Source organism: Mesoplodon densirostris, chromosome 14 (genome assembly GCF_025265405.1).
Source record: "Mesoplodon densirostris isolate mMesDen1 chromosome 14, mMesDen1 primary haplotype, whole genome shotgun sequence".
Taxonomy (NCBI): domain Eukaryota; kingdom Metazoa; phylum Chordata; class Mammalia; order Artiodactyla; family Ziphiidae; genus Mesoplodon; species Mesoplodon densirostris.
In genome coordinates this window covers 78,386,005-78,409,561 of record NC_082674.1, presented here as the reverse complement: position 1 = coordinate 78,409,561, position 23,557 = coordinate 78,386,005, and the positions used below count along the sequence as shown (strand labels likewise).

Sequence of the window (23,557 nt, the reverse complement as noted above, 5' to 3'; positions counted from 1 at the left end):
TCCCTCTTCAGAAAAGATGGATCGTCTTCCCTCAAGAGCCACCCCTTAGCTGCCGGGGGGCTGCCAAGTATTCCATCAATTCATACTCGGCCCTGGGGTGCAATAAACAAATTAAGCCAAAACACAAACGACAACTCCTAAGCGCCCCTCCAACGCTAACCATCTACAATTCTGCTTTTAGGAGTTCTCCCTCCATCCCCCACCAAATATTTTTAGAAACTTAAGTTTCCTGTTCTTCTTCCCTTTTTCTAAGACTACATGTTTATAATTGTTTAGAGCAAAGCAATACATAAATGAACGAAGTCAGAAACTCCTGGAATCTCTGCAAACGCTATGATCAAGTATATTATTTGTCATTATTTTGGCCAGTATAAGGTTGAATGAACTTAAAAAAAATACAAAGCAGAATTTTTCCCTGTGAATTCCCAGTGGTGCAATCATGACCACACCCACTCCAGAGCAGACAAAAGGCGAAGAAAGCTGACTGGGGCTATAGTCTCCACACGGAAAGAGAGCCAGTCATTTCACCGCCGCTCGCTCGAGTCAGCAAAGGTATTGTCCTTATCACATCTTTGGCTCTTAAAATATTTTTTTTGTTTTTCTCCTTGGCTGTGATCTCTCAAACTGCCTTCTCTGAAGCTAAAGCCTCTTCCTTCCTTTCCCGTCCCTCTCTGGTTTGGTGTGTGAGTTAGAATCACAGTCAGATTTCAGAAAATGATTCTCTCTACTGGTGGGAAATTGAGGGTCAGAGGAACTGGTTACATATGAGGGCATTGGAGGGTGCAGCCAAGGCTTTCCTTGGAGGGAATCTCTACAACCAAAAACTATTAGGAAAAAACTGGGAATTTCTAACTCTGTCTTTCTCTTGCATCTGTGTAAGGTAAATGTCTCATCCTTGTTGGGGTTTTTTGTTTCTTGTTTTTTACTTATTCAAACTTTCATTGAATGCCTACCATATACAGTGCATTGGGTTGGACACATAAGGGTTACCAGGATTCTAAAAGTAGTTTACTGTGTAGCAGAGGAGGCAAATACATATGCAAATAATTCAAGGGAGTGAAAAGAAGAATGCTGGGTGTGAGCTAAGTCATTCATTAAATGTCTCAAGAAACACAAAGGGGAGGTGGTTCTCCTTGCTAGCATCTGGTTCAGAGGCAGGACTGACAGGTACTGGTGTTCTCTGTTGCAGAAGTGAAGATGACCAAAGTCCCTGACATCTTTGAAGACCTGAAGGACTGTTACAGGTAAGAAAGAGGTTCTGTCTCTTGTGATTTAATGAGGGGATCAAGGTACATTAGAATCCAGCTGGGATCACCGTAACCAGCATGGGCCACACCCGCAGAGGCTGTAAAGATGAGTCCTACCTCTGAAGTCAGGGCAGGTTCAGTGAAGACCCAGGGAAACAGCATCCAGAATGTAAACTGAGGTGGAATTGACAGGGAGGCAGCGATTTTAGAAAGATCACTTTTAAGGGCTGCTGAGTCCTAGTGGTTTTCAACATCTACTTAGACACAGCTTCAGTTTGGTTCACATGCCCTGATACAGTAAGGAGTTTTAATGGATTGTCAGAAAGAGAAACCTTTCTCAGGAAAACTTCTTGATCTCAATCTGGAATAGGAAATGGCTTCACAGCAATTTGAGCATGTGAAACACACACAGTCAATCTCATTCAGACATAGGAGAAAGATAATGAATAAAAAGTTAAAATTGTAGAACACTTTAAACTAACATGGTATTCCCATTACCTATTAAGATACACTAACCACAAACTAGACTATGGAAATGTTGCCTGGATATTTCACAAAGTATAAATTATTAAATCTCTTTCAGTAAATACATGAAAGCAAAGTGTAACATATAACCTATTTGGTTCAAATTTAAATGAGGTGCTTCAAAAGTATTTCTTCTCTCTTGAGGAGCTTAAAATTTTTCCCCGAAATTCAATTACAACTCTTCAATTGGTTAGCCAAACCTCGTTTTTATAGATAGAGCACAGGTAGAGTTCAAGGCCTGGCCCGATGATTACTAATTCCAAATTATCAAGTACAAATTACTGTATGGGTGTGTATGCACAGAGGTCCTTAATTTTCAAAGATGACTGTAATGGCCGTGTGTGTGTGTGTTACCCAAAGCTAATATAGTTATTAAAATATGTTGCCCAGGGCTTCCCTGGTGGCGCAGTGGTTGAGACTCCGCCTGCCGATGCAGCGGACGCAGGTTCATGCCCCGATCCAGGAGGATCCCACGTGTCATGGAGCAGCCAGGCCCGTGAGCCATGGCCACTGAGCCTGCACGTCCGGAGCCTGTGCTCCGCAACGGGAGAGGCCACAACAGTGAGAGGCCCGTGTACCGCAAAAAAAAAAAAAAAAAAAAAAAAAATGTTGCCCAGTGACTGTAGTGATATAACAAACAGAATTAAATTCTCATCCTCTTGTTTAACAGTGAAAATGAAGAATACAGTTCCGAAATTGACCATCTGTCTCTGAATCAGGTAAGCATATGACTGTAATTCTTATGAGATAGCTGTGTTTACGCAGTATTTTCTCTACTAGTATAACAATGGCTTGAATCTTAGATGCTTTTGTTTTACCTTCACTAGAAGTCCAGAGACATGCATTTCTTCATTATAAGTGAGACCAACTGCTTCTTTGCACTAACAGTTGATGGCATCGTTCATGGTCACCAGATTTTTCCAGAACAGAGCAGAGCTAACCTGAAACTCCAAGAATGGAGTCTCCTGGGTCAGCCTTCAATCAGAATGTTGGTTATGCCATACTGGGACAGCCCCTTTGGGCCACTTCACCAGGGGTCTGTCTCCTTAAGTGACGTGTTGTTGACACCTTCTCTAACACCAGAGATTAGAGATAGCCCTCTAAGTGTAATAGCCCATGAAGCTGAGGTGGAGGAAGCAGACCAGTTGAAAGTAAAAAATCTGCAGCCATTCACATGCTGTGTTATTTGGCTAGGGAGCCACAAATAGGTACTGCTTTGTGTGTCTTCAGTACTGGTTCTAAAAGCTATACCTAGAGGAGTATTTCTAAAATATTTAAGCATTGTCCCCTGAGGGGGACCTGACTGGAAGGGTACCACTTACTAAGATCACTTGTAGACCTGTTTCATTACAACATGTCATTTTTTTTTACTGAAGTATAGTTGATTTACAATATTGTGTTAGTTTCAGGAGGAGAGCATAGTGATACATTTTTTTTTCTGATATAGGTTATTACAAGATACTGAATATAATTTCCTGTGCTATACAGTAAATCCTTGTTGTTTATCTATTTTATGTATAGTAGTGTGTATCTCTTAATCCCATACCCCTAATTTGTCCCTCCCCCTTCACGTCTCCACTTTGGTAACCATAAGTTTGTTTTCTACGTCCAGGAGTCTATTTCTGTTTTGTATATAGGTTCATTTGTATTATTTTTTAGATTCCACATATAAGTGATATCATATAGTATTTGTCTTTCTCTGACTTACTTCACTAAGTATAACAAGATCTCATTTTTGAGTCTGTGGTTGGATGACAAAGACCTTCCCAGAGATCACATCTTTTCAGGGAAATCCTCAAAGGAGGGATGGGAGGAAGTGGGTAAAGAGGAAGGAGGCAGAGGAAAAGGAAAGGGGGAAAGGAGGAAGGAGGGAAAGCCTGATGAAACATGGGTTACCCAAGACCAAAATGGACATCCTTCTCTCTAAGTCTGTTGAATAAAACTCCTATTATAAAGAAGTCTCATTCTATGGCCATGGTCAGCCTCTCAGTTTTCATTTTCCTTCGTCACAGAAGTCCTTCTATGATGCAAGCTATGAACCACTTCATGAGGACTGCATGGATCAATTTATGTCTCTGAATACCCCTGAAACCTCTAAGACATCCAAGCGTACCTTCGAGGAAAGTGTGGCGATGGTGGCAGCCAACAGGAAGATTCTGAAGAGGAGATGGTTGAGTTTAAATCAGTTCATCACGGATCATGACCTGGAAGACATTGCCAATGATACAGAAGAAGGTAAGGGGTCAAGTGCAATAATATCTTTGTTTTCTATGTTTAAGCAAATGGGGACAGCAGAGTACAGGGGGAAAAAAAACCTTGAGTAACAAGAGGGCAACCAACCATTCGTCTGGTAACTATAAGAAAGGAAAATTAATTTTTAGCCTTCTCCAGTGGGAAGAGGTCAGCAGTGGCTTGAGTTTAGCGTATCTGCTCACAGGCTCACTTCGTGGCCATATTCTTAAGGTCATGTGACTTTGAGCCTTTCGACAGAAAGCAGTTATATACTGTTAGTGGGTGACTTCCGCTGTGGAAGTTATGCTCCTCCACATACTAATTATGTCTCCTTGGGCAAGTTACTTAACCTTTCTGTACTTCAATTTCCTCTACTGTAAAATGGAGGTAATCCCCTAACTGTTGTGAAGATTAAATGAGTCAATACTTGCAAGCTTCTGGACTAAAATAATGCCTGGCACATAGAAAATACCTAAAAAATGTTAGCTATTATTGTTATTATTAGCATTAGTATTATTACTACTACTATTTTGTTAATACTACCAACACTACTAACTTACTAATGGCTGCATTATCTCTAACCTTCACAACAATCCTACATTCTTGTTTTATATATGAGGAAATTAAGCTCAGTGAGATAGTGACCTGCCCAAAATCTCACAGTGTGTAAGTAGTAAAGTGTCAAACCAAATCAGTTCTATCTGACTATAGAAGTCATGATTTTTCTCCCATGCCTTCACTATACAAGCCTCCACATGAAATATAAACCTAATATTTTTAAAGTAACAGCTAAACATTGACACATGTTCACCTAGAAAATTGGAAAATACAAGAACGAAAATTAAAACCGTGCATACTACCCCTCAGAGTTTACCACTGCCAGCACTATGTTACTTTCCTTAAAGTCTTTTCTATGTGCATGCACACACAGGAATATACATGTTAAATATTATTAGGTCAATTGTATTACATACAATTTAATATCCAACTTTTTTCATTTGTCAATAAATAAAAGACATTTTAGAACTCCAGTTTTTTACCATTATAAGTAATGTGACAATGAAGAGCCATATCAATAAATCTTCATTTCTATCATTTATTTCCTTAGAATAAAAAATTCCCAGAAGTATAGAATTATTCAGAGCCATGAGGATTTGTGAAGCTATTGACATATACCCCTGTTCAGAATGGTGGTAGATAGAAAAAACAAAATAAAAAAAAAATTTTTCAAAAAATAAAAAGAAAGGTGGCAAACTATGGAGAACAGTATGGAGGTTCCTTAAAGAACTACAAATAGAACAACCATAGGACCCAGCAATCCCACTACTGGGCATATACCCTGAGAAACCCGTAATGCAAAACCAGTCATGTACCACAATGTTCATCGCAGCACTATTTACAATAGCCAGGACATGGAAGCAACCTAAGTGTCCATCAACAGATGAACGGATAAAGAAGATGTGGCACATATATACAATGGAATATTACTCAGCCATAAAAAGAAACGAAACTGAGTTATTTGTAATGAGGTGGATGGACCTAGAGTCTGTCATACAGAGTGAAGTCAGAAAGAGAAAAACAAATACCATATGCTAACACATATATGTGGAATCTAAAAAAAAAAAAAGAAGGTTCTGAAGAACCTAGGGGCAAGACAGGAATAAAGACACAGATGTAGGGAATGGACTTGAGGACACAGAGAGGGGGAAGGGTAAGATGGGACGAAGTGAGAGAGAGGCATGGACATATATACACTACCAAATGTGAAATAGATAGCTAGTGGGAAGCAGCCGCATAACACAGGGAGATCAGCTCGGTGCTTTGTGACCACCTAGAGGGGTGGGATAGAGAGGGTGGGAGAGAGATGCAAGAGGGAGGAGATATGGGGATATATGTATATGTATAGCTGATTCACTTTGTTATAAAGCAGAAACTAACACAACATTGTAAAGCAATTATACTCCAATAAAGATTAAAAAAAAAAAAAAAAAAAAAGGTGACAGACATTTAGACCTGCACCTCAGTGACATATAAAATTCCTAGTGGATTCATTTTTTTCTCAGAGTGCATTCATTTGAAAATATAGGTGGAGAATACAAGGAGTCTTCCTGGTTACTTACAAACCTCCAAACAACCAAAAAAGTTGTACAAGTAGGGGCTTCCCAGGTGGCGCAGTAGTTGAGAGTTCGCCTGCCGATACAGGGGACGCAGGTTCGTGCCCCGGTCTGGGAAGATCCCACATGCCGCGGAGTGGCTGGGCCCGTGAGCCGCAGCTGCTGAGCCTGCGCGGCCAGAGCCTGTGCTCCGCAACGGGAGAAGCCACAACAGTGAGAGGCCTGCGTACCGAAAAAAAAAAAAAAGTTGTACAAGTAATCTTTAAAAAAAAAAAACAAACTATTGCCTGAAGAATCTAAGTTTAAAAAGAAACAAATAAGTAACCACAGGGATAATCCTAGAACCAATTCTGCTGACAGGGTGATTTCACTTCTCTCTCAGTTTCCTCACCTAGACTGGGATATTCTTCATGTCCCTTCAATAGCTTGTATTAGAGCATGTATATCATCTATGTTTGTACTTGGACATTAATCTGAGCTCGTGATAACGGTTTTAGAAATCATCAAGCCCAGATCAGCACATTACAGCTTCCAGAGCAACATGAAATACAACTTTACGAGGCTCATCTACAACCAATGCACGCTGAATGACGCCCTCAAACAAAGTATAGTTCTAGATCTGTCGGGTCGACACCTCATAGCTGTGGCATTAAATAATCAGGATCAGGCAGGTAAATGGACAATTCTGTCATCTTCCCCCACCCTTTTTATTTCTGTATTTCTTTTAAGCTTTCTGCTTTTAAAGAATAAACCTCTCTAGATTCCTGGCTTTGCACGATTTATCTAGAATAGGATGAAGCACATCACCCCTTGTAAAAATTCTGGGCAAGGACAGGAACTTCAGCCGAATCTGGCAGCTTTAACAAGAGAGAAGTGTCTTAGCTATGAAAGCTCTAAGTGCAGTTTAAAGCTTTCTTAGCTACTGTCTCCTTTGGTTCTCTGAGATAATTTTATCCTTGATTTTAAAAGTAAATAAACGGAGCTTCAGAAATATTCAGTGACTTATGCAAATTTACTCAGAAGCCAATGAGGAGCCTGCTGATCAAACTTCCAAATAACACCAAACTAGGAAGAATCATTCTCTTTTTATATATTTATTTATTTATTTATTTCCACTGTGTTGGGACTTCATTGCTGCACATGGGCTTTCTCTAGCTGCGATGAGCGAGGGGCTACCTTTCCTTGTGGTGCTCGGGCTTCTCATTGTTATGGCTTCTCTTATTGCGGAGCACGGGCTCTAGGCACGAGGGCTTCAGTAGTTGCAGCATGTGAGCTCAGTAGCTGTGGCTCATGGGCTTAGTTGCTTCGCGGCATGTGAGATCTTCCCGGACCAGGGCTCGAATCCGTGTCCCCTTCATTGGCAGGCGGATTCTTAACCACTGCGCCACCAGGGAAGCCCAAGAATCGTTATCTCTGATAACATAATTGTGAGGCAAAGTAGCCAATAAGCTGAAAATATGTTCTGAAGAATGAAATTTAGGATGCAAGAAATTTTGTCACAACGATCCAATTTCCATGGTGTACATATTTTAGCTTAAGGACATGTCATCAGTAAACAAAATTATCTTCAGAGATCCAAAGAGGCTACTTTGTGATAAACAAGCAGGGCTCTTTCTGATTGGATGTATTTCAGCTAACATGCATTCCACTCTAAGACATTTACAAATTATTTTGTGTTCTACTTTCCTCCTTAATATTATTTCACACAATGTTCCCACATATTGACAGAGTATATGTATTTGCCATTTTTAATGGCACTAGAATATTCGATTATGTGGTTATGCTGGTGCCTTGGGTTTGCTCTAAATAATTCAGTTGCAAATGTCTTTGTTTAAATTATTTCTTTCTCTATGAGCTTATTTCTTTGGAACGTATCCCAGATGCTGGATTTCTAGGCATAAATAATTTTACAGCTCTTATTAAGCATTGTTCTCTAAGGAAAACTGAGCTACTTTCACTATCCTTAGCAACATATGAGTGTATCAGCTTCTACACCCCTCCATTTTACTCATGACTTCACAAATTCCAGGGTCTTATCTCACTAATATAATTATAAGAGATTCAATAAACATGCAGCCCCCAAGCATTCATTCAACATAGAAAATTCTAAAACCATTCACCAGGTATTTACCTACCTAGTGAATAAGGCAGACATTGTGAAGGATACAAAGATGTATAAATTCCGTTCCTGACCTTCGGGTACTTACACCATAGTTGGAGACATAACTGCACACACACACACAGAGCATTGTTTTTTATATATATAAATTTATTTCTTATTTATTTATTTTTGGCTGCATTAGGTCTTCGTTGCTATGTGCGGGTTTTCTCTATTTGCGGTGAGTGGGGGCTACTCTTCCTTGCAGTGCACGGGCTTCTCATTGCAGTGGCTTCTCTTGTTGCGGAGCACGGGCCCTAGGCACGCGGGCTTCAGTAGTTGCAGCACGTGAGCTCAGTAGTTGTGGCTCGCGGGCTCTAGAGCACAGGCTCAGTAGTTGTGACGCACAGACTGAATTGCTCTGTGGCATGTGGGATCCTCCTGGACCAGGGCTCGAACTCCTGTCCCCTGCATTGGCAGGCAGATTCCCAACCACTGCGCCACCAGGGAAGTCCACACACAACATCTTCATAAACACTTGATTTTACACAAATACAATGGATTTACTTTTTTTTTTTTTGGCTTTTCTCTTTGCCAGTGAAATTTGACATTGGTGCTTACACATCAGAAGACGATTCTCAATTTCCTGTGACTCTAAGAATCTCAGACACTCGAATGTTTGTGTGTGCTCAAGACGAAGACGAACCCATATTGCTAAAGGTCAGTTGTTCTCAGTCTCCAATTTACCTTCATTTACAACCCATGCATTTGTAGATGATCCCAAGAGGCAGACACCCCATAGCAGGAGGGCACAGTCCTCTATTCTTCCTACCACAGTCCTACCTGCTCACCTGCCTTCCCATCCTACTTCTTTTTTTTTTTGCGGTATACGGGCCTCTCATCGTTGTGGCCTCTCCCGTTGCGGAGCACAGGCTCCGGACGCACAGGCTCCGGACGCACAGGCTCAGCGGCCGTGGCTCATGGGCCCAGCCGCTCCACGGCATGTGGGATCTTCCCAGACCGGGGCACGAACCCGTGTCCCCTGCATCGGCAGGCGGACTCTCAACCACTGCGCCGCCAGGGAAGTCCCCATCCTACTTCTTACCCACTATATTCAGAGGCAGTTCTAAGCAGGATCTGTGAGAGAGCAAGATGGAGGTGGCAAAATTACATAAAAGGCAAACTGCCTTCTTCTTCTTTCTCTTTTCCCTGCCTGGTCCTATTCACCTCCCATCCCTGGGCATCTGTTTATTCCATCCCTGTTTTTTGTTTTTTTTTGTTTTTGTTTTTTTTTTGACAGTATGTGGGCCTCTCACTGTTGTGGCCTCTCCCATTGTGGAGCACAGGCTCCGGACGCACAGGCTCAATGGCCATGGCTCACAGGCCTAGCCGCTCCACGGCACGTGGGATCTTCTCGGACCGGGGCACAAACCCGTGTCCCCTGCATCGGCAGGTGGACTCTCAACCACTGCGCCACCAGGGAAGCCCATCCATCCCTGTTTGAGCTTTACTGACATCTACTATCTGACCTACATGACAGTAGGCTTTAGGACAAGGGGGTCTGCCTCCAAGAGTGTCAAATAAGCCACTGAGATCACAGAGTATTAATCACCTGCCAGTGGGTACAAAGCAAAAGCTGGGAGCCAAGGCTCAAACCCTGGCCTTCTGACTGCAGTGCCTCTCTCTTCATTGGTGCCAGTTTTCTCTCTCAGCCCAGCCTCATCTCTACTTCCACATTCCCCTCCAAACATACAGACACACACACATGCCCACTAGAGCCAAATGTTTTCTCCACTGATTAGTGGGTGACTCTTATTCAGTAAATGTGTAATCCAACCCCCGCTCCCACCCTAACTAGGATTTATGTGGATGCATGTGTCTCTCTTCCTGGATCAAGTCAGATGAAAGTGATGTCTATAGAGTAGGGCAGTAGCTTCGTTCGTGAATTCATTCAACAAACGTTGTTTATTGAGAGGCTTCTATTTTTCAAGCAGTGTCAACAGCTCAGTAGACAGTGGTGAGCCAAAGCCTTATAGAACTCACTCTTCTGAAGGGCACAGATAATAGACAAGCCAAACAACCAGCAAAAAGTTCAAGATGCTGTAAAGCCAATGAACAGGGTGCTGAGGTAGAGAAAATGAGAGCATGCTTTTTACACAGAGCTCCCTAGAGATGAGAGCTGCATGCCATCAAGGGCGGGGTTGGGGGGTGGGCTTTGCAAACAAAGGGATCTGAGTGCACCCAGCCCTAGAACTTCACAAGGCCAGCTTCAAAGATCAGAAGGGACACCTAAGGAGCTGGGACACCCTGAAAAAAAGGGAAGATAAATAGAGGAAAGGACTTCAAACAGGGAAGTATCCTGACTTTACTTATATTTTCTAACTCAGAGAATAGATCAGAAAGGAGGCAATAGAGAAAATCTGATTAAGATGTGGTAGTAACAGTCAGGGTGGGCAGGGGGCGGGAGTTGTGAGACAGGTGGAAAGGAGACAGAATCTGGTTATATTTTGGAGATAGAACCAACAGGAGGAAGAGGGGGAAACTGGGAGAGAAATAGGTTTGAGAAATAAAATCCTTGTTCACATTGAAAAACCCAAGGAAACCTCAAAAGCGTATTTAGTTCTTTTCTATTAAAAGAATAGAGAAGATGCATCTTAAGTTAGAACTTAAATTTTGTTTTTCCATGAAAGTACTGTTAAATTTTTTTCATACTCACAAGAGAAACAAGAGGAGTGTCGTCTAAAGGGATCACAATTTTCAAAAAATTGTATTGAAAGGATTCAGCTTCTAATATGCCTGGGGAGTTTTGTGTATGTGTGTGTGTGAGATTTGGGTTTCTTTAGTCTTCAATTGTTGACTTAAATACAGAGATAAACATGTCTAAATTCTAAATTATTTTCCCAAAGTATGTTTTGCACAGTTAGAGGTCAAAAGGTTCCCAGGTCTTAGAGTCCTTAGTGCTCATATCTGATGCAAAATGTTCTATTCCCATGTTCAGGCAGGACAAGAAGAATGTTTCACCCTACCTGTCAGGATACAGTGACACACTAGTGTCTTTGGCGATCTGCATGATGACATTGGATTTCTCTCCAGTTAACTGAGGAAATCAATTATTATGAATAGATGGGGCCATACATCTAACAAGCATGTAAGAAATGCTTTCTGAATGAACAAGTGAATGAAGAACCTATATCATGTTACCTAGTCATAGTCTTAAAGTGCTGTGTATCTCATGAAGACCAAATGCCAAGGGACTGAGCATCAGTTCTTTTTTTAGCATCTTCCTGTTCTCTTTTAACAGATCTTTGTTTTCCTTATCCTAGGAGATGCCTGAGACACCCCAAACCATCAAAGATGAGACCGATCTCCTCTTCTTCCGGGAATCTCATGGCTCTATGACCTACTTCAAATCAGTTGCCCATCCAAAATTGTATTTTGCCACAAAGCAAGAAAAACGGGTGCACCTGGCAAGGGGCCTGCCTTCTATCACTGACTTTGAGATATTGTAAAACCAGCCTTGACTGTGGAGTCTACTTACTTGTGAAGTGTTGACAATCTGTATGTACCATGTACATGAAGGAGTCAAATCCTGCACTCTTAGTCATTCTCTGAGCATGTGCTGAGCCTTTGTAGCTCTAAATGAATATTTACTCTCTTTCTAAGAGAGGGCACAAAGTCTAGTAGAACCAACACTAACATATAATGTTGCTTGTTATTTAAAGAGCACCCTATGCTTTGCAAACTACCAATCATTTTAATTATTATTATGCACACAATCTTGGAAGGGCCAGGGCTACTGACCGTGGCTGCCAAAAAGGCTCTACCCATATTACAGATGGGTTAACTAAGGCATAAGACTACTAAGAAATACCCACAATAGCATTTGGAATGAGAAGCCATGGACCCAGGATTTCATTCCAACTGCTTAGCTTCTGCTTGTAAGTTGCTGATGGACCCTTTATCAAACACTGTAAGTTTCTGGGACTTCAGTTTGATTATCTTCAAAATGGAGAGAGTGAAGGCTATATCCTTCCTGCCTCAACAGTATTTTATGCCAATCCGTGAGCTCGTTTTAGTAAAATACTTCTTTTTTTTTTTTTTTCTTTTTGCGGTATGTGGGCCTCTCACTGTTGTGGCCTCTCCCGTTGCGGAGCACAGGCTCCGGATGCGCAGGCCCAGCGGCCATGGCTCACGGGCCCAGCCGCTCCGCGGCATATGGGATCCTCCCAGACCGGGGTACGAACCCGTATCCCCTGCATCGGCAGGCGGACTCTTAACCACTGCGCCACCAGGGAGGCCCTAAAATACTTCTTGAAGCTGAGCCTCAAGAAGAAGGCAAAGGATGCAATATTATTTTAAATTATTATTTATTACACTTATATATTTATAAATATTATTTCTAAGATAATTGTAACATTATTATATTTATGGCAATTCTTTGCAATCTCTGAGTATGCCCATGTATCTTCAACAATAATAGACAGTGTTTTCCAGGCTGAGTGAGTTTCAGGTACTAAGGCACTTTGATCCAAGTTGTGCTTTTTCCATTGCTGTGAAGCTCCATATTCTGGTACCTGGGAGTTCTGTAATTACGATAATAAATTTATATTAATTACCTTGTTCATTTGAACTGATAATTGGCCAAAATCTTTCACTCCTCTGCCTTTGTCATTCTTGTGTCACTTAATTTCACCTGCTCTCAAGTCCTACTAGCTGAAATGGGATGAACCTAACTTTGGCAACCACAGGACAACTGTTATCTCAACTTTCTTTTCTGGAACATAAGCAACGTTTCTTCTAGGTTCTAGAAGTTGTGATCCAATCGTAGTGTTACATTACCATCAACAATGTGAACTGATACATTATTATCAATCATAATTGAATATAATTTAGAAAAAAGTAAATCTAGCACATAATTACATGTTGTCTTAATCATTATTTTACAGCATGGTAATTAGGAACAGGTAATAAAAGTAAATAACTATAAATAGTGTTACAAAACCATACCAAGACTTTATGGTTTTTCTCTCCCCTTTGTTAGCTTGCCAGTATGCATAAAAGGCCTAAGAATGATAATATTCCCAGGTTCATTTAAAGCTCATATTACACACAACACACGTGTTCATATGTCCATACAAACTCACACATTCAGAGCCACATTAAGGACTAATGGATCCTTTTGGAAAGCGTAGATACAAAGTATGTTGAGTTGGAAAAAGTTGAAATCAAGAGAACTTGGAATTAGATGTGGGAAGTAGTGGAGGAGGAGTAGTCCAAGATGACTCCCAGTTTCCTGCTACTGGAGAGTGGGTGAGCGGTGGTGTCTTATTAATCAGTCATTTTGGTGAAAATATGGAGTTCTAGGATGAAATATAATGAGTACCATTTTAGACACGTAACTTGAGCTACTGGCAGGACACCCAGGTGCAGATGTACAATGGGCAGATGATGATGTGTCTGGAACTCAAGAGAAGTTAGCTCTAGATACAGACTTGGAAGACATCAGCAGGTTTTTAGTAGGTAAAATCCTAAACATGACATCAGAGAGAGAAGAGAAGAATATGATGAACACTGTTGGTTGTCCACCCAATCACCATCTCCCCATCTTCCTTACTGACAGAACCCTGACTTCATTCAGAAGGAAATATGTCTTGAATTGGCTTAGACCAACTGGACTCAAAGAATGAGTCCAATTGGTCTGAACCAATCACGGTCATTCTGTCCTCCCATGACTAAGTTACGTTGAGTGAGTCCTGCCTAATGAGATGTCTGCCGGGGGCAATTTCTGGGAAAGATTTTCTACTCTGATAAAAGAGCCATGTAGAAGAAAGTCTTTTTTTTCTTCCTTCCTTCCTGCATGAGAAATGTTCTATGAGGATGTAGAGCTTGGAACTGTGCTAACCAACGTGCACTTGGGAAGACACAGTCACACGCTGAGGATGGCAGAATGGAAGGAGAAATAGAATCAGCATCTCTGATTACATTGTTGCACTAAGAATCTACTTACTGCCAGACTTTAAGACCACAAGAAACATTATTGCGATTTTTTTTTTTTTTTTGGCTGCGTCGGGTCTTCGTTGCTGCGCGCAGGCTTTCTCTAGTTGTGGCGAGTGGGGGCTACTCTTCATTATGGTGCATGGGCTTCTCATTGCAGTGGCTTCTCTTGTTGCAGAGCACAGGCTCTAGGCAGGCGGGCTTCAGTAGTTGTGGCACACAGGCTTAGTTGCTCCAGGGCATGTGGGATCTTCCCGGACCAGGGTTCGAACCCATGTCCCCTGCACTGGCAGGCGGATTCTAGACCACTGAACCACCAGGGAAGTCCCATTATTGTGGTTTTAAATCATTTCTATTTGGTTTGCTATTACTTACAGCCAAACTCAGCCTAATTGAGCACCACAGAATACAGACACAGACACAGATAGAGAGCACTGCAGAAAAACAGAGAGAAAAGGAAAAAACCTGTCCTCTTGTTTGTTTCACACTGTTCTGTCTAGTTGCCATTACTTTCCTAGGGTTTCTGTACCCCAAGTCTGGCTAGAGTAAGACTAGGTATCAATATTTTAAGAACTAGAGAAATACAAGACACTGAGCAAGCAATACCAATTCAAGAAATCTTAAAAAGCATCATAGCTGCTCAGTCTTTAATAGTGAATATTGAATCATTCTAGAAGTGGCCTCAAATATTATTCTAACAGGATCAGCTATGCATATCCCCTACTCCCTACTCCCCAGCTGCCTAAGCAGTGAGAAGGTCACCATGATGAGCTTCAACAATCCTAGCACTGAACTTGCTGGAGTCTATGTCTTTAATATGGTCTTATACATCAGTCTCCAAATTGATCAGAGTAGAGCCACATCACCTGTAAGTCCAAGGTATGGAAGGAAAAGGGAAAGGATATTTCCCTAACCCTCCCCCCAATTAAATCATCCCTCTGATGCTTACATATACCTACGCTTGAGCTTTTGGGGGATGATGGAAATAGTTGGGATAACAATAAGTACTGTGTTGGATGTAAAATATGCTTGTGTATCTATACCTATTCCTTGATTGTGTGGTGGTTTCATGACCATATACATTTGTCAAAATTGTCCTCTTGAGTCTTGGCCAATGTTGGCTTGTCAATACCTCTCATAAAACTTGTTACCCAGAAATTAGTATACTATTCAGGATATGGCCAGCCCAGCACAGCTTAGAGTGGGACCTTGTCCTTCCAATTTTAGACACCATGCTGTTTTAAGAAAGTGACATTAGTTTTTTGAAAGCAAGTGACATTGTTGATTCATATAGGGTTTGTAGGCAACAAAGACCTATAGGTTCTCATCCTAAATTCAAAACTTTAAATATATCCCTGTTCAATTTTTTTTTTTTTGGCCCCAGATCTTTCTAGATTGTTCCAGATTCTGATTTTTTTATACACTGACTCTTCCTCTTAGTTTTGTGACATCTGTAATTTGGTGAGCATGTTTTCATTTTGTACATAGTACATCATAGAGTATAAAAAATAGGTTACAAACATTTTTGCAAGAGTGCCTGAACCACAGTGACCAAGGGGAGAGTGGTATGAGCTGAAGCTGTAGAAGTAGGCAAAGGCTAGGCCCTGCAGGAGTTGTAGGACTTTAGCCTCAGAGCAATGGGAAGCCATTCAAGCCACAAGATGGATACTTTGCTAGATGAGTTGAGAATTGTTAAACCTATTTAGCTTTTTTTCCATATTTTGTGTCCTACAAAATAGTTCTTCAAATATCCAAAGAATTTAGAAAAGGGTGCAGAGTCAGCCCATGTTGCTCCAGAGAACAAGGACCAATGAGCAAGAGGCTTATTTGAGCTCTTTTTTTTTCTTTAATTTTCATAATAATCAGCATTGTCTAAAAACAGGACAAGTAGAGCAGCTCCCTGACCCAAGCAGTATTCCTGCAAAGATGCAATGTACACGTGGGATCTGTAGAATACTCTAGCACTGGGTGGTGGACAAGATGACTTCTCAATCTGCAACCCATTCAATCACTAAGATTCTATAAACACCAAGAGAACTCCTTTCACTTTTCTGAAACTGTACATGAGCCACTTTCTTACTCATTAACCAAAAATATTCTTGCCCAGCTGCTAGATTTAACCATTAGGCAAGGATTCATGGCACTAGACAAAGAGTCCAAGTTTTTCACTTAAGTAATTATCAGTTGTCCTATTTTAAACATATTTGTATACTACTAATGTGTCAAAATATATAAATCCAGAAATCCCAGCATGGCTCCCTCCTGAACACCCTGTTTGGAAACAAAGAGGAGAGCTGCCCCAATGGCTTCATGCCCAGCTGAGCACCCAAATGGTGAAGCAAACCGGGCAAAAATGGTTTTTTTTTGTCTGGGGAAACCAAAAATGGTTTCCCCAGACACAGCTCCACCTCTCTATCCACCACCTCTCTGGCACCTAGGGAAGTGGAACCCTAACACACAGAGTGCCAGAAGCATTTCCCAAACCTCTTCATGAAACTGTGGGCTAGCCAAAATGGGGAAATTTTTGAAAGAAAAAGTTTTAGGACAGAAATAAAAGGAATGAGGTGTGTCTAGGGACTCAGGAGGTCTGGACCTGCCCCCATTGTCCCTTCCTTGGTTACCCAGCTGATAAGGTCTAATCAAAAATATACATCAAAAAGGAGCCATCCCAAAAACAGTACGACGGTTCCTCAAAAAATTAAAAATAGAGTTACTGTATAATCCAGTAATACCACTTCAAGTTATATACCCAAAGAATTGAAAGCAGAGGCTCAAACAGATAATTGTACACTCATGTTCAAAGCAACATTATTCACCATAGCCAAAATGTAGAAGTAACCCAAATGTCTGTGACAGATGAATGCATGAACAAAATGTAGTATATACATACAATGGAATATTATTCAGCCTTAGAAAGGAAGGAAATTCTGTCATACGCTACAACATGGATGAACCTTGAGGACTTAATGCTAAGTGAAATAAGTCACTCACAAAAAGACAAATACTGTCTGATTCCTCTTAAATGAGGTTCCCAGAGTAGTCAAAATCATAGACAGAAAGTATAATGGTGGTTGCCAGGGCCTGGGGGGAGAAGGCAACAGGGAGTTAGTGTTTAATGGGTATAGAGTTTCTGTTTAGGATGAGAAAACTCAGGAGACAGATAATGGTGTTGACCTGAAATAGACTGCCAGATAGTTTCCCAGCAGAGATGGGTTTATTCAGGGTCAGCAGAGAATTGCAATTTGGGATCTGCAACCATGATGAGCCACATTGAAGTCAAGGGAAGGAAAATGCTTTTGCAGAGGGGGAGACGGAAGTTGGGAGAGCTGTAATAAACAGAGTCGCTGGCTTTTCATTGGCGAGTCCTTGCCAGGAAGCCGGAGTCTTTCTTCTTATGACTGGGCTCCCTGTGGTCGCAGAATATGAGGACTCCCCCTTCTGATCTCCCTACTCTATTTGAGGTACCTGTTTATTGAGTTTTTACAGTGGTGATGAATGTACAGCTTTGTAAATGTACATAATGACACTGAACTGTACACTTAAAAAGGCTTAAATGGTAAACTTTGTTTTGTATATCTTAGCACAGTGAAAAACATAAAAGGAGCCACACTGCAGTACTAAAAACTAAGATCCTTGGGCTTCCCTGGTGGCGCAGTGGTTGAGAGTCTGCCTGCCGATGCAGGGGACACGGGTTCGTGCCCCGGTCCGGGAGGATCCCACATGCTGCGGAGCGGCTGGGCCTGTGAGCCATGGCCTCTGAGCCTGCGCGTTCGGAGCCTGTGCTCTAAAATGGGAGAAGGCCACAACAGTTAGAGGCCCGCAAAAAAAACAAAACACAAAAAACTAAGATCCTTTAGCTTTAGAGACCCATAACAGGTGGAGATGTACACTCATGTGGAGCCGCCAAATTCATCATTTTGGTTTTATCTTATTTTTATGTGAACCTTAGCATCTAAGGGGGCTGGGGAGGCGTTGTCTATGGGGCCCGGGTGCTTCCCCATCGCCCATCCCCGCCGCCTTCTGCGTAAGTGACAGCACAACAGCCCAGAAACCGCATCCTTAAAAGGCGGGGCTTCTCCTCCCACCCAACCAGCCGCCCTCAGTGCCAACTGCCCGTTCAAGTGTACGTTCTTCCAATCAAAGGGCCCCCTGGGTGATTTGACTGGCAGAGCCAACCACAACGCGCCTATTTCCTTTTGTCCCGCCCTCCGCTGCTTCCGACTTGTGGGTTTCAAACCCACGGGAGCCAATGAGAGTGGGCGCACGCGCGACGCGCCGGTCTTGACTCGAGGCGCGGCCTTTGAAGAAGAACTGTTGCTGGGGAGTCATGGGGCGGCCGGAGCCCTCCGCCGCCGCGGGTGAGTATGACTTCGAGCCGCTGTGTCTTACGGGCGGGGGCGTCCCTTCGTCCCCGGTGAGAAGTCGGTGCCAGGGGTCGGGGAGGGTGTGCGCGGGGCCATGTGCCTCCCAGGCATCTTCCCAGTGACATCCGCAGCAGCTCTGCAAAAAGCTGTTATTGTTTGGGTAAAGAACCTGAGGCCCCTTGCCCGGGGTGGCTCAGTCAGTAGGAAGCCAGGCGCTCCTGCGGCCCATATTTGGCTGCAGGCGGAGCCCGGGTGTGGCCCTCGGGGCAGCGCCGGCCGCCCGAGTTGTGACAGCTGTCAAGGAGGGTCTCACCCCGACGCGGAGCTCATCTCCTCGCAAGCCCGTGCGCCCTGGTGGAAGCTGATGGGTTAAACGTGCGCGGAGGCTGAGGGTCCCGGGCTCTCTGACCTCTTAGATGTGCCCGGAGCCCTTTGCTGACTTTCAGCATACTCCTGCTCAGGTGCCTGCCACCTGCTCCAAAATGCGTACAGTGTTTTGTTGGTTTCGGTAATAATGCATGTTGACTGTCTCCCGGGGCCCGGGCACTGTTCTAGGCACTTTACACAACAGCCCTTCAAGATGGGCATTTCTGCCCCATTTTATAGGCTCAGCAGCAGCAAGGTTTGGTAACTTGGTAGAAGTCACAGAGCTGGGATTCCAGCCCCATCTCTCAGCCTCCAACAGTCCTCTTGACACGGCTGTCTCCTAGGGATGCATCAGAGCCAGATAGGAAAACACAGGTCATAAATACACTACCAAGTGGAAAATAGATAGCTTCTGCTCTGTGATGGCCTAGTTGGGTGGGATGGGAGGGCGGTCCAAGAGGGAGGGGATGTGTGTCTGCGAACGGCTGATTCACTTGGCTCTGCGGCAGAAGCTAAAACAACATTGTAAGGCAATTATACTCCAAAAACGAAAAACAAAAACCCCCCCAAAACACAGGGCAACTCAGTTTAAATGAGGTTGAGTTGTTTTGCTTTTTTATAGCTTTTTTTTTTTAAAACCATTACTGAATTTTAGCCTTTTCAAACCACCCAGTCCCCTCACCCAGTCTCTGCCTCTGGACTCCCATAGTTCTTTCTTTGACCCTATTTTATGGCACCTAGATTTTGTCTTATATTGTAATTATTATTGTGTTTATTTTATCTCCACTACTAGATTGAAACTTCTTGAAGATGGAAATACTGACTTTTCATTCCCTCACAGATGCCTTGCTTAGAAAGTCACCATATGGATAGATGTTTGCCATGAACCCCCTAACCTGGCCTATTTTGATCCTTAGTCCCAAAGGAAACCGTGTAAAGGTTTGGGGGCAAAAATCATCATTCCTGTTAGAAGGGATTAATAAAACAAGGCCCGGGCTTGCCAGCTTAGGTGGGCCAGTGACAGAATTTCTTCATGCAAAGCTTGATGTGTTGGAGCTGAGAACAGTGGCTGTGAGCAAGGGCTTTGAGTTTGGATAAACCTGGTTTCAAATCCTGGCTTAGCCACATGTTATCTGGGTAACTTTGGGCATATCATTTATCCTCTTCAAATTTCGGACTGTAAAATACCTCATAGGATCATAGTGCAGATGAAAGGAAGTAATATAAGTGTGAAGAGCTTTGTATGTGGCATATAAATGATATTGTTGATGTTGATGGTAACTTGGAGGCACATGTGTAGGGCTAGGGACTTTATAGCTTTATGGTCCAAATCCAGAATCATTACAGAAAGGTGTCATCTTTTAGAATATAAATGAACTGGTTAGAATCTCACGCGTTTGTTTGCTCACCTGTTTTGCAGAAGAGCGGCAGAGAAAGCTCCAGGAGTACCTGGCAGCCAAGGGAAAACTGAAGCGCCAAAACACCAAGTGAGTTTCGGTTATGCAAGTTCCGTTGCCCTGGTTGCTAATAGCAACTTCAAGCCTTTTCAACACATAGCCCTTTTGTTTGCAGTCTACTCAGACTTGCCTTGGGATCCTATGATTATTCCAAAAGGGCATTTCCAGTCCAGCCATGACAAAAATGTTGGCAAAGATTTAAGCATTACTACTGTGACAGTCTCCAAAGGCAGGAGAGGAGGGTCTACAATATCACCTGCAATGCTGCAAGCTTTTCCTCTCCCTGCTGCATTTCCTGGGAGAGTGATTCTTGTGAAGGCAGTGTTTGGCCGAGGAGTTGAATGATCCTGGTTCTGGTGCTTCTCTCTAAAGCAGGAGAGCCGGTTCAATCCATCCTCCATAAGCTGCACACCCACATCCTCCAGCCTGACAGTGCTCTTTGGTCTTCCTCTTAGCACTTACTCTTGAGGTAAACAGAATATGACTGCTTCACTTTGATCTTTTGTCAACATCTTGTCATCTAAATGGTGTTATCTCACTTGCCTTAGCATTGATATGTTTTTCTACCCAGCATGTTGCTAAATTTTTATTTGAAAATCAATTTTTACAAAGTTAGCTTTCACCCTTTGTTTTAGTTTCTTTTTACTTTGGGTTTTTACTCGACTCTATTTCCTTGATTAAATAAACCTAATTCATGTAGTCAACATATATTTATTTAATACCTATAATGTATCAGTCACTCTTGCTTCTGAAGGTATGCGGTCCCCGCCTTCCCAGGACTTACATCCAAGATGGGAGAAACAAGCATCAAGTCATGATCAAAGTCCCTGTTAGTCTTGTCAGTTTATGATCTGTGAAGATTGAGTCTAAATTCTCTGCTTTTCTCTTTTTTTGCATTTTATCTCTCACTAACTAGATTTCATATGTGCCTCAGTATTTTTTATTTATATCACTTTCCCCACCTGAAAATTCACTATTTGAAGATACTTAAAAAACAAGCAAGTTTTTTTCTTACTTATAGTTGATTTAATATAAATGAATTTATTTACAAAACAGAAACAGATTCACAGACATAGAAAACAAGCAAGCTTTTTAAAGAAGCATTTAATTATCTTATTTGGCATTGAATCTCTAGTGCCTGGCACATTGCAGTGTTCCCGGAATGATGTTCCAATGAGTAAGACTATGCAGATATGAAGAAAACACGTATTTTATTAATACTGTTAGAATGTTATGCTTATGCATAGGACATCTATGAAAGGATCACAGAAAAAAATGGGCAACGGTGGTTGTGGTCACTGAGGAGTAGAATAATAGGACTAAGGAAGGGATGATAAGGAGACTTTCTATCAATCATAATTTTTGAATTTTTTTTTACCATATATGGAAATTCTAATGATTTAAAATTCTAACCGTAAAAATTTTTAATCACTGTACTGTTAATCACTGTACTTCCCAAGCCTTGCTGATTCTTCTGTACCAAGAATTAATCTTATTTCATCTTTTACAGGCCTTATCTAAAAGCCAAGAATAATTGCCCGAATCCTCCACCTTCTAAATCTGTAAGTAGAAATTAGTCTTTTAAAAAATATCCGTTTTGGATGATTAGCAATACAAATAACAAACATGTTAACAACCTAAAGAACATCTTTTGCAAAGGTATTTACATAAATATAAGGACAGTTTGGTTTAGTAAGCAATAGTGTCATTTTTTGAAAAGTACAACATACTATAGTTCAGTTTATTAACCAAAACAAATCTTTAAGTGCACTTTGGTCCTCTTAACGTTTATTGAATACTTACTATGTGTCTGGCCCTTTTCTGACTTGCATTAACTCCTTGAGTCCTTACAACCTTATGAGGTAGGACTATTAGTAGCCCATTTTACAGATGAGGGAACTGAGTCACAGAAGGGTTAAGGTCACATGGTTATTAATCTCTTAATAGGTTGATAGGCTGTGAGCCCATGGTCTTAACTACTTTGGTATGCTGCCATGAAGTTAAATAGCTCAGTAGTCATTAAAAGAGAACATCTGTGTTGGATCTTCCAAGGTACTTAACAAGCCTGTGCTTCCCAGTCAGTTCGGTTCAGCTAGACTGTGGATGGAATGATAAAAAGATCCTAACATACTTAAGGTTTAAATGGGAGAAATTATCCTCCTGAAAATGGCCCAAATTCTTCATCTGCAATAAAATAATCAATAAAAACCCCAACTTTAATTTTTAAAACCATAGTTTTATCTAAGTTCAAAAGTGTAATTGAAATAATGTTGCCCAAAGTGTGACATTGGTGCCAGCTTTCATAAATTTTAATGATTCGGTCACTAAATGTACACAGACACACACACATATACATATATACTTATATGCGTAGGCATGTATATATCATATGTAGACTATATATGTTATGTGTACACATGACATCATTAGACACTGTGGAGGATAGAAAATGCATAGAAAGCAAAAGTGGTGCATGATGATGTGAACAGTTGAGAATTACTGGGCTAGACTTTTTTTTTATATAGATTTTTTTTTTTTTTTTTTTTTGGCTGTGTTGGGCCTTCATTCCTGCACAGGCTTTCTCTAGTTGCGGAGAATGGGGGTTACTCTTCGTCGTGGTGCGCGGGCTTCTCATTGAGGTGGCTTCTCTTGTTGCGGAGCACGGGCTCTAGGCGCGCAGGCTTCAGTAGTTGTGGCATGTGGGCTCAGTAGTTGTGGCTCACAGGCTTTAGAGCACAGGCTCAGTAGTTGTGGTGCATGGACTTAGTTGCTCTGCAGCATGTGGGATCTTCCCGGACCAGGGAACGAACCCGTGTCCCCTGCATTGGCAGGTGAATTCTTCACCACTGCGCCACCAGGGAAGCCCCTGGGTTAGACTTCTGCTTTAGGAAGATTGAACTGGTATAGCATGCAAGGCTTAAAAACTCTGTTGGAAGGGGCCCTCATTAAGAGCTCCCAGAAGGTTCACTCGAAGCTGAAAATACTGATTTCAGTAAATCATCTCTTAAATGAAGTGATACCTACCCTTTATGGTAGGTATCACAGTAATGAAGATAAAAATGAAGTGGGGAAGGCAATTATGGAACTTGGGAGAAACTCAACGTACTAGGCAAATAACTCATCATTACAATTGTATAAGGCTTCACAATTGATAAAACCA

At 41.9% G+C, this 23,557-nt stretch overlaps 2 protein-coding genes across 3 annotated transcripts in view; both read left to right on the top strand.

Moving 5' to 3' along the window:
• Positions 1-470: 470 nt before the first annotated feature.
• Positions 471-12,299, top strand: IL1A (interleukin 1 alpha). Of its 2 annotated transcripts, none has more exons than XM_060117321.1 (7): positions 471-552; positions 1,190-1,244; positions 2,443-2,491; positions 3,785-4,007; positions 6,616-6,789; positions 8,815-8,936; positions 11,540-12,299. In XM_060117321.1, the coding sequence occupies exons 2-7, from the start codon at positions 1,198-1,200 to the stop codon at positions 11,723-11,725; spliced, it is 801 nt and encodes a 266-aa protein (XP_059973304.1). In that variant the 5' UTR covers positions 471-552; positions 1,190-1,197; the 3' UTR covers positions 11,726-12,299. The 2 variants fall into 2 exon arrangements, with proteins under 2 accessions (XP_059973304.1, XP_059973305.1); XM_060117322.1 differs by lacking the exon at positions 11,540-12,299 and adding an exon at positions 11,215-11,285.
• Positions 12,300-18,462: 6,163 nt separating this feature from the next.
• Positions 18,463-23,557, top strand: part of CKAP2L (cytoskeleton associated protein 2 like) — a 31,500-nt gene continuing 26,405 nt past the window's right edge. Inside the window, exons 1-3 of the mRNA XM_060117589.1 lie at positions 18,463-18,568; positions 20,361-20,427; positions 21,908-21,959. Coding sequence (XP_059973572.1) covers positions 18,538-18,568; positions 20,361-20,427; positions 21,908-21,959 — 150 coding nt within the window. The 5' untranslated portion in view covers positions 18,463-18,537. The remainder of the gene's footprint in view (positions 18,569-20,360; positions 20,428-21,907; positions 21,960-23,557) is intronic.

Coding starts and splice junctions, on each gene's coding strand:
- IL1A (XM_060117321.1), top strand. CDS start 1,198: ATGACCAAAGTCCCTGACATCTTTGAAGACCTGAAGGACTGTTACAG. Junction 1,245..2,442: donor GACCTGAAGGACTGTTACAG/GTAAGAAAGAGG, acceptor CTTGTTTAACAG/TGAAAATGAAGAATACAGTT. Junction 4,008..6,615: donor TGCCAATGATACAGAAGAAG/GTAAGGGGTCAA, acceptor TAACGGTTTTAG/AAATCATCAAGCCCAGATCA.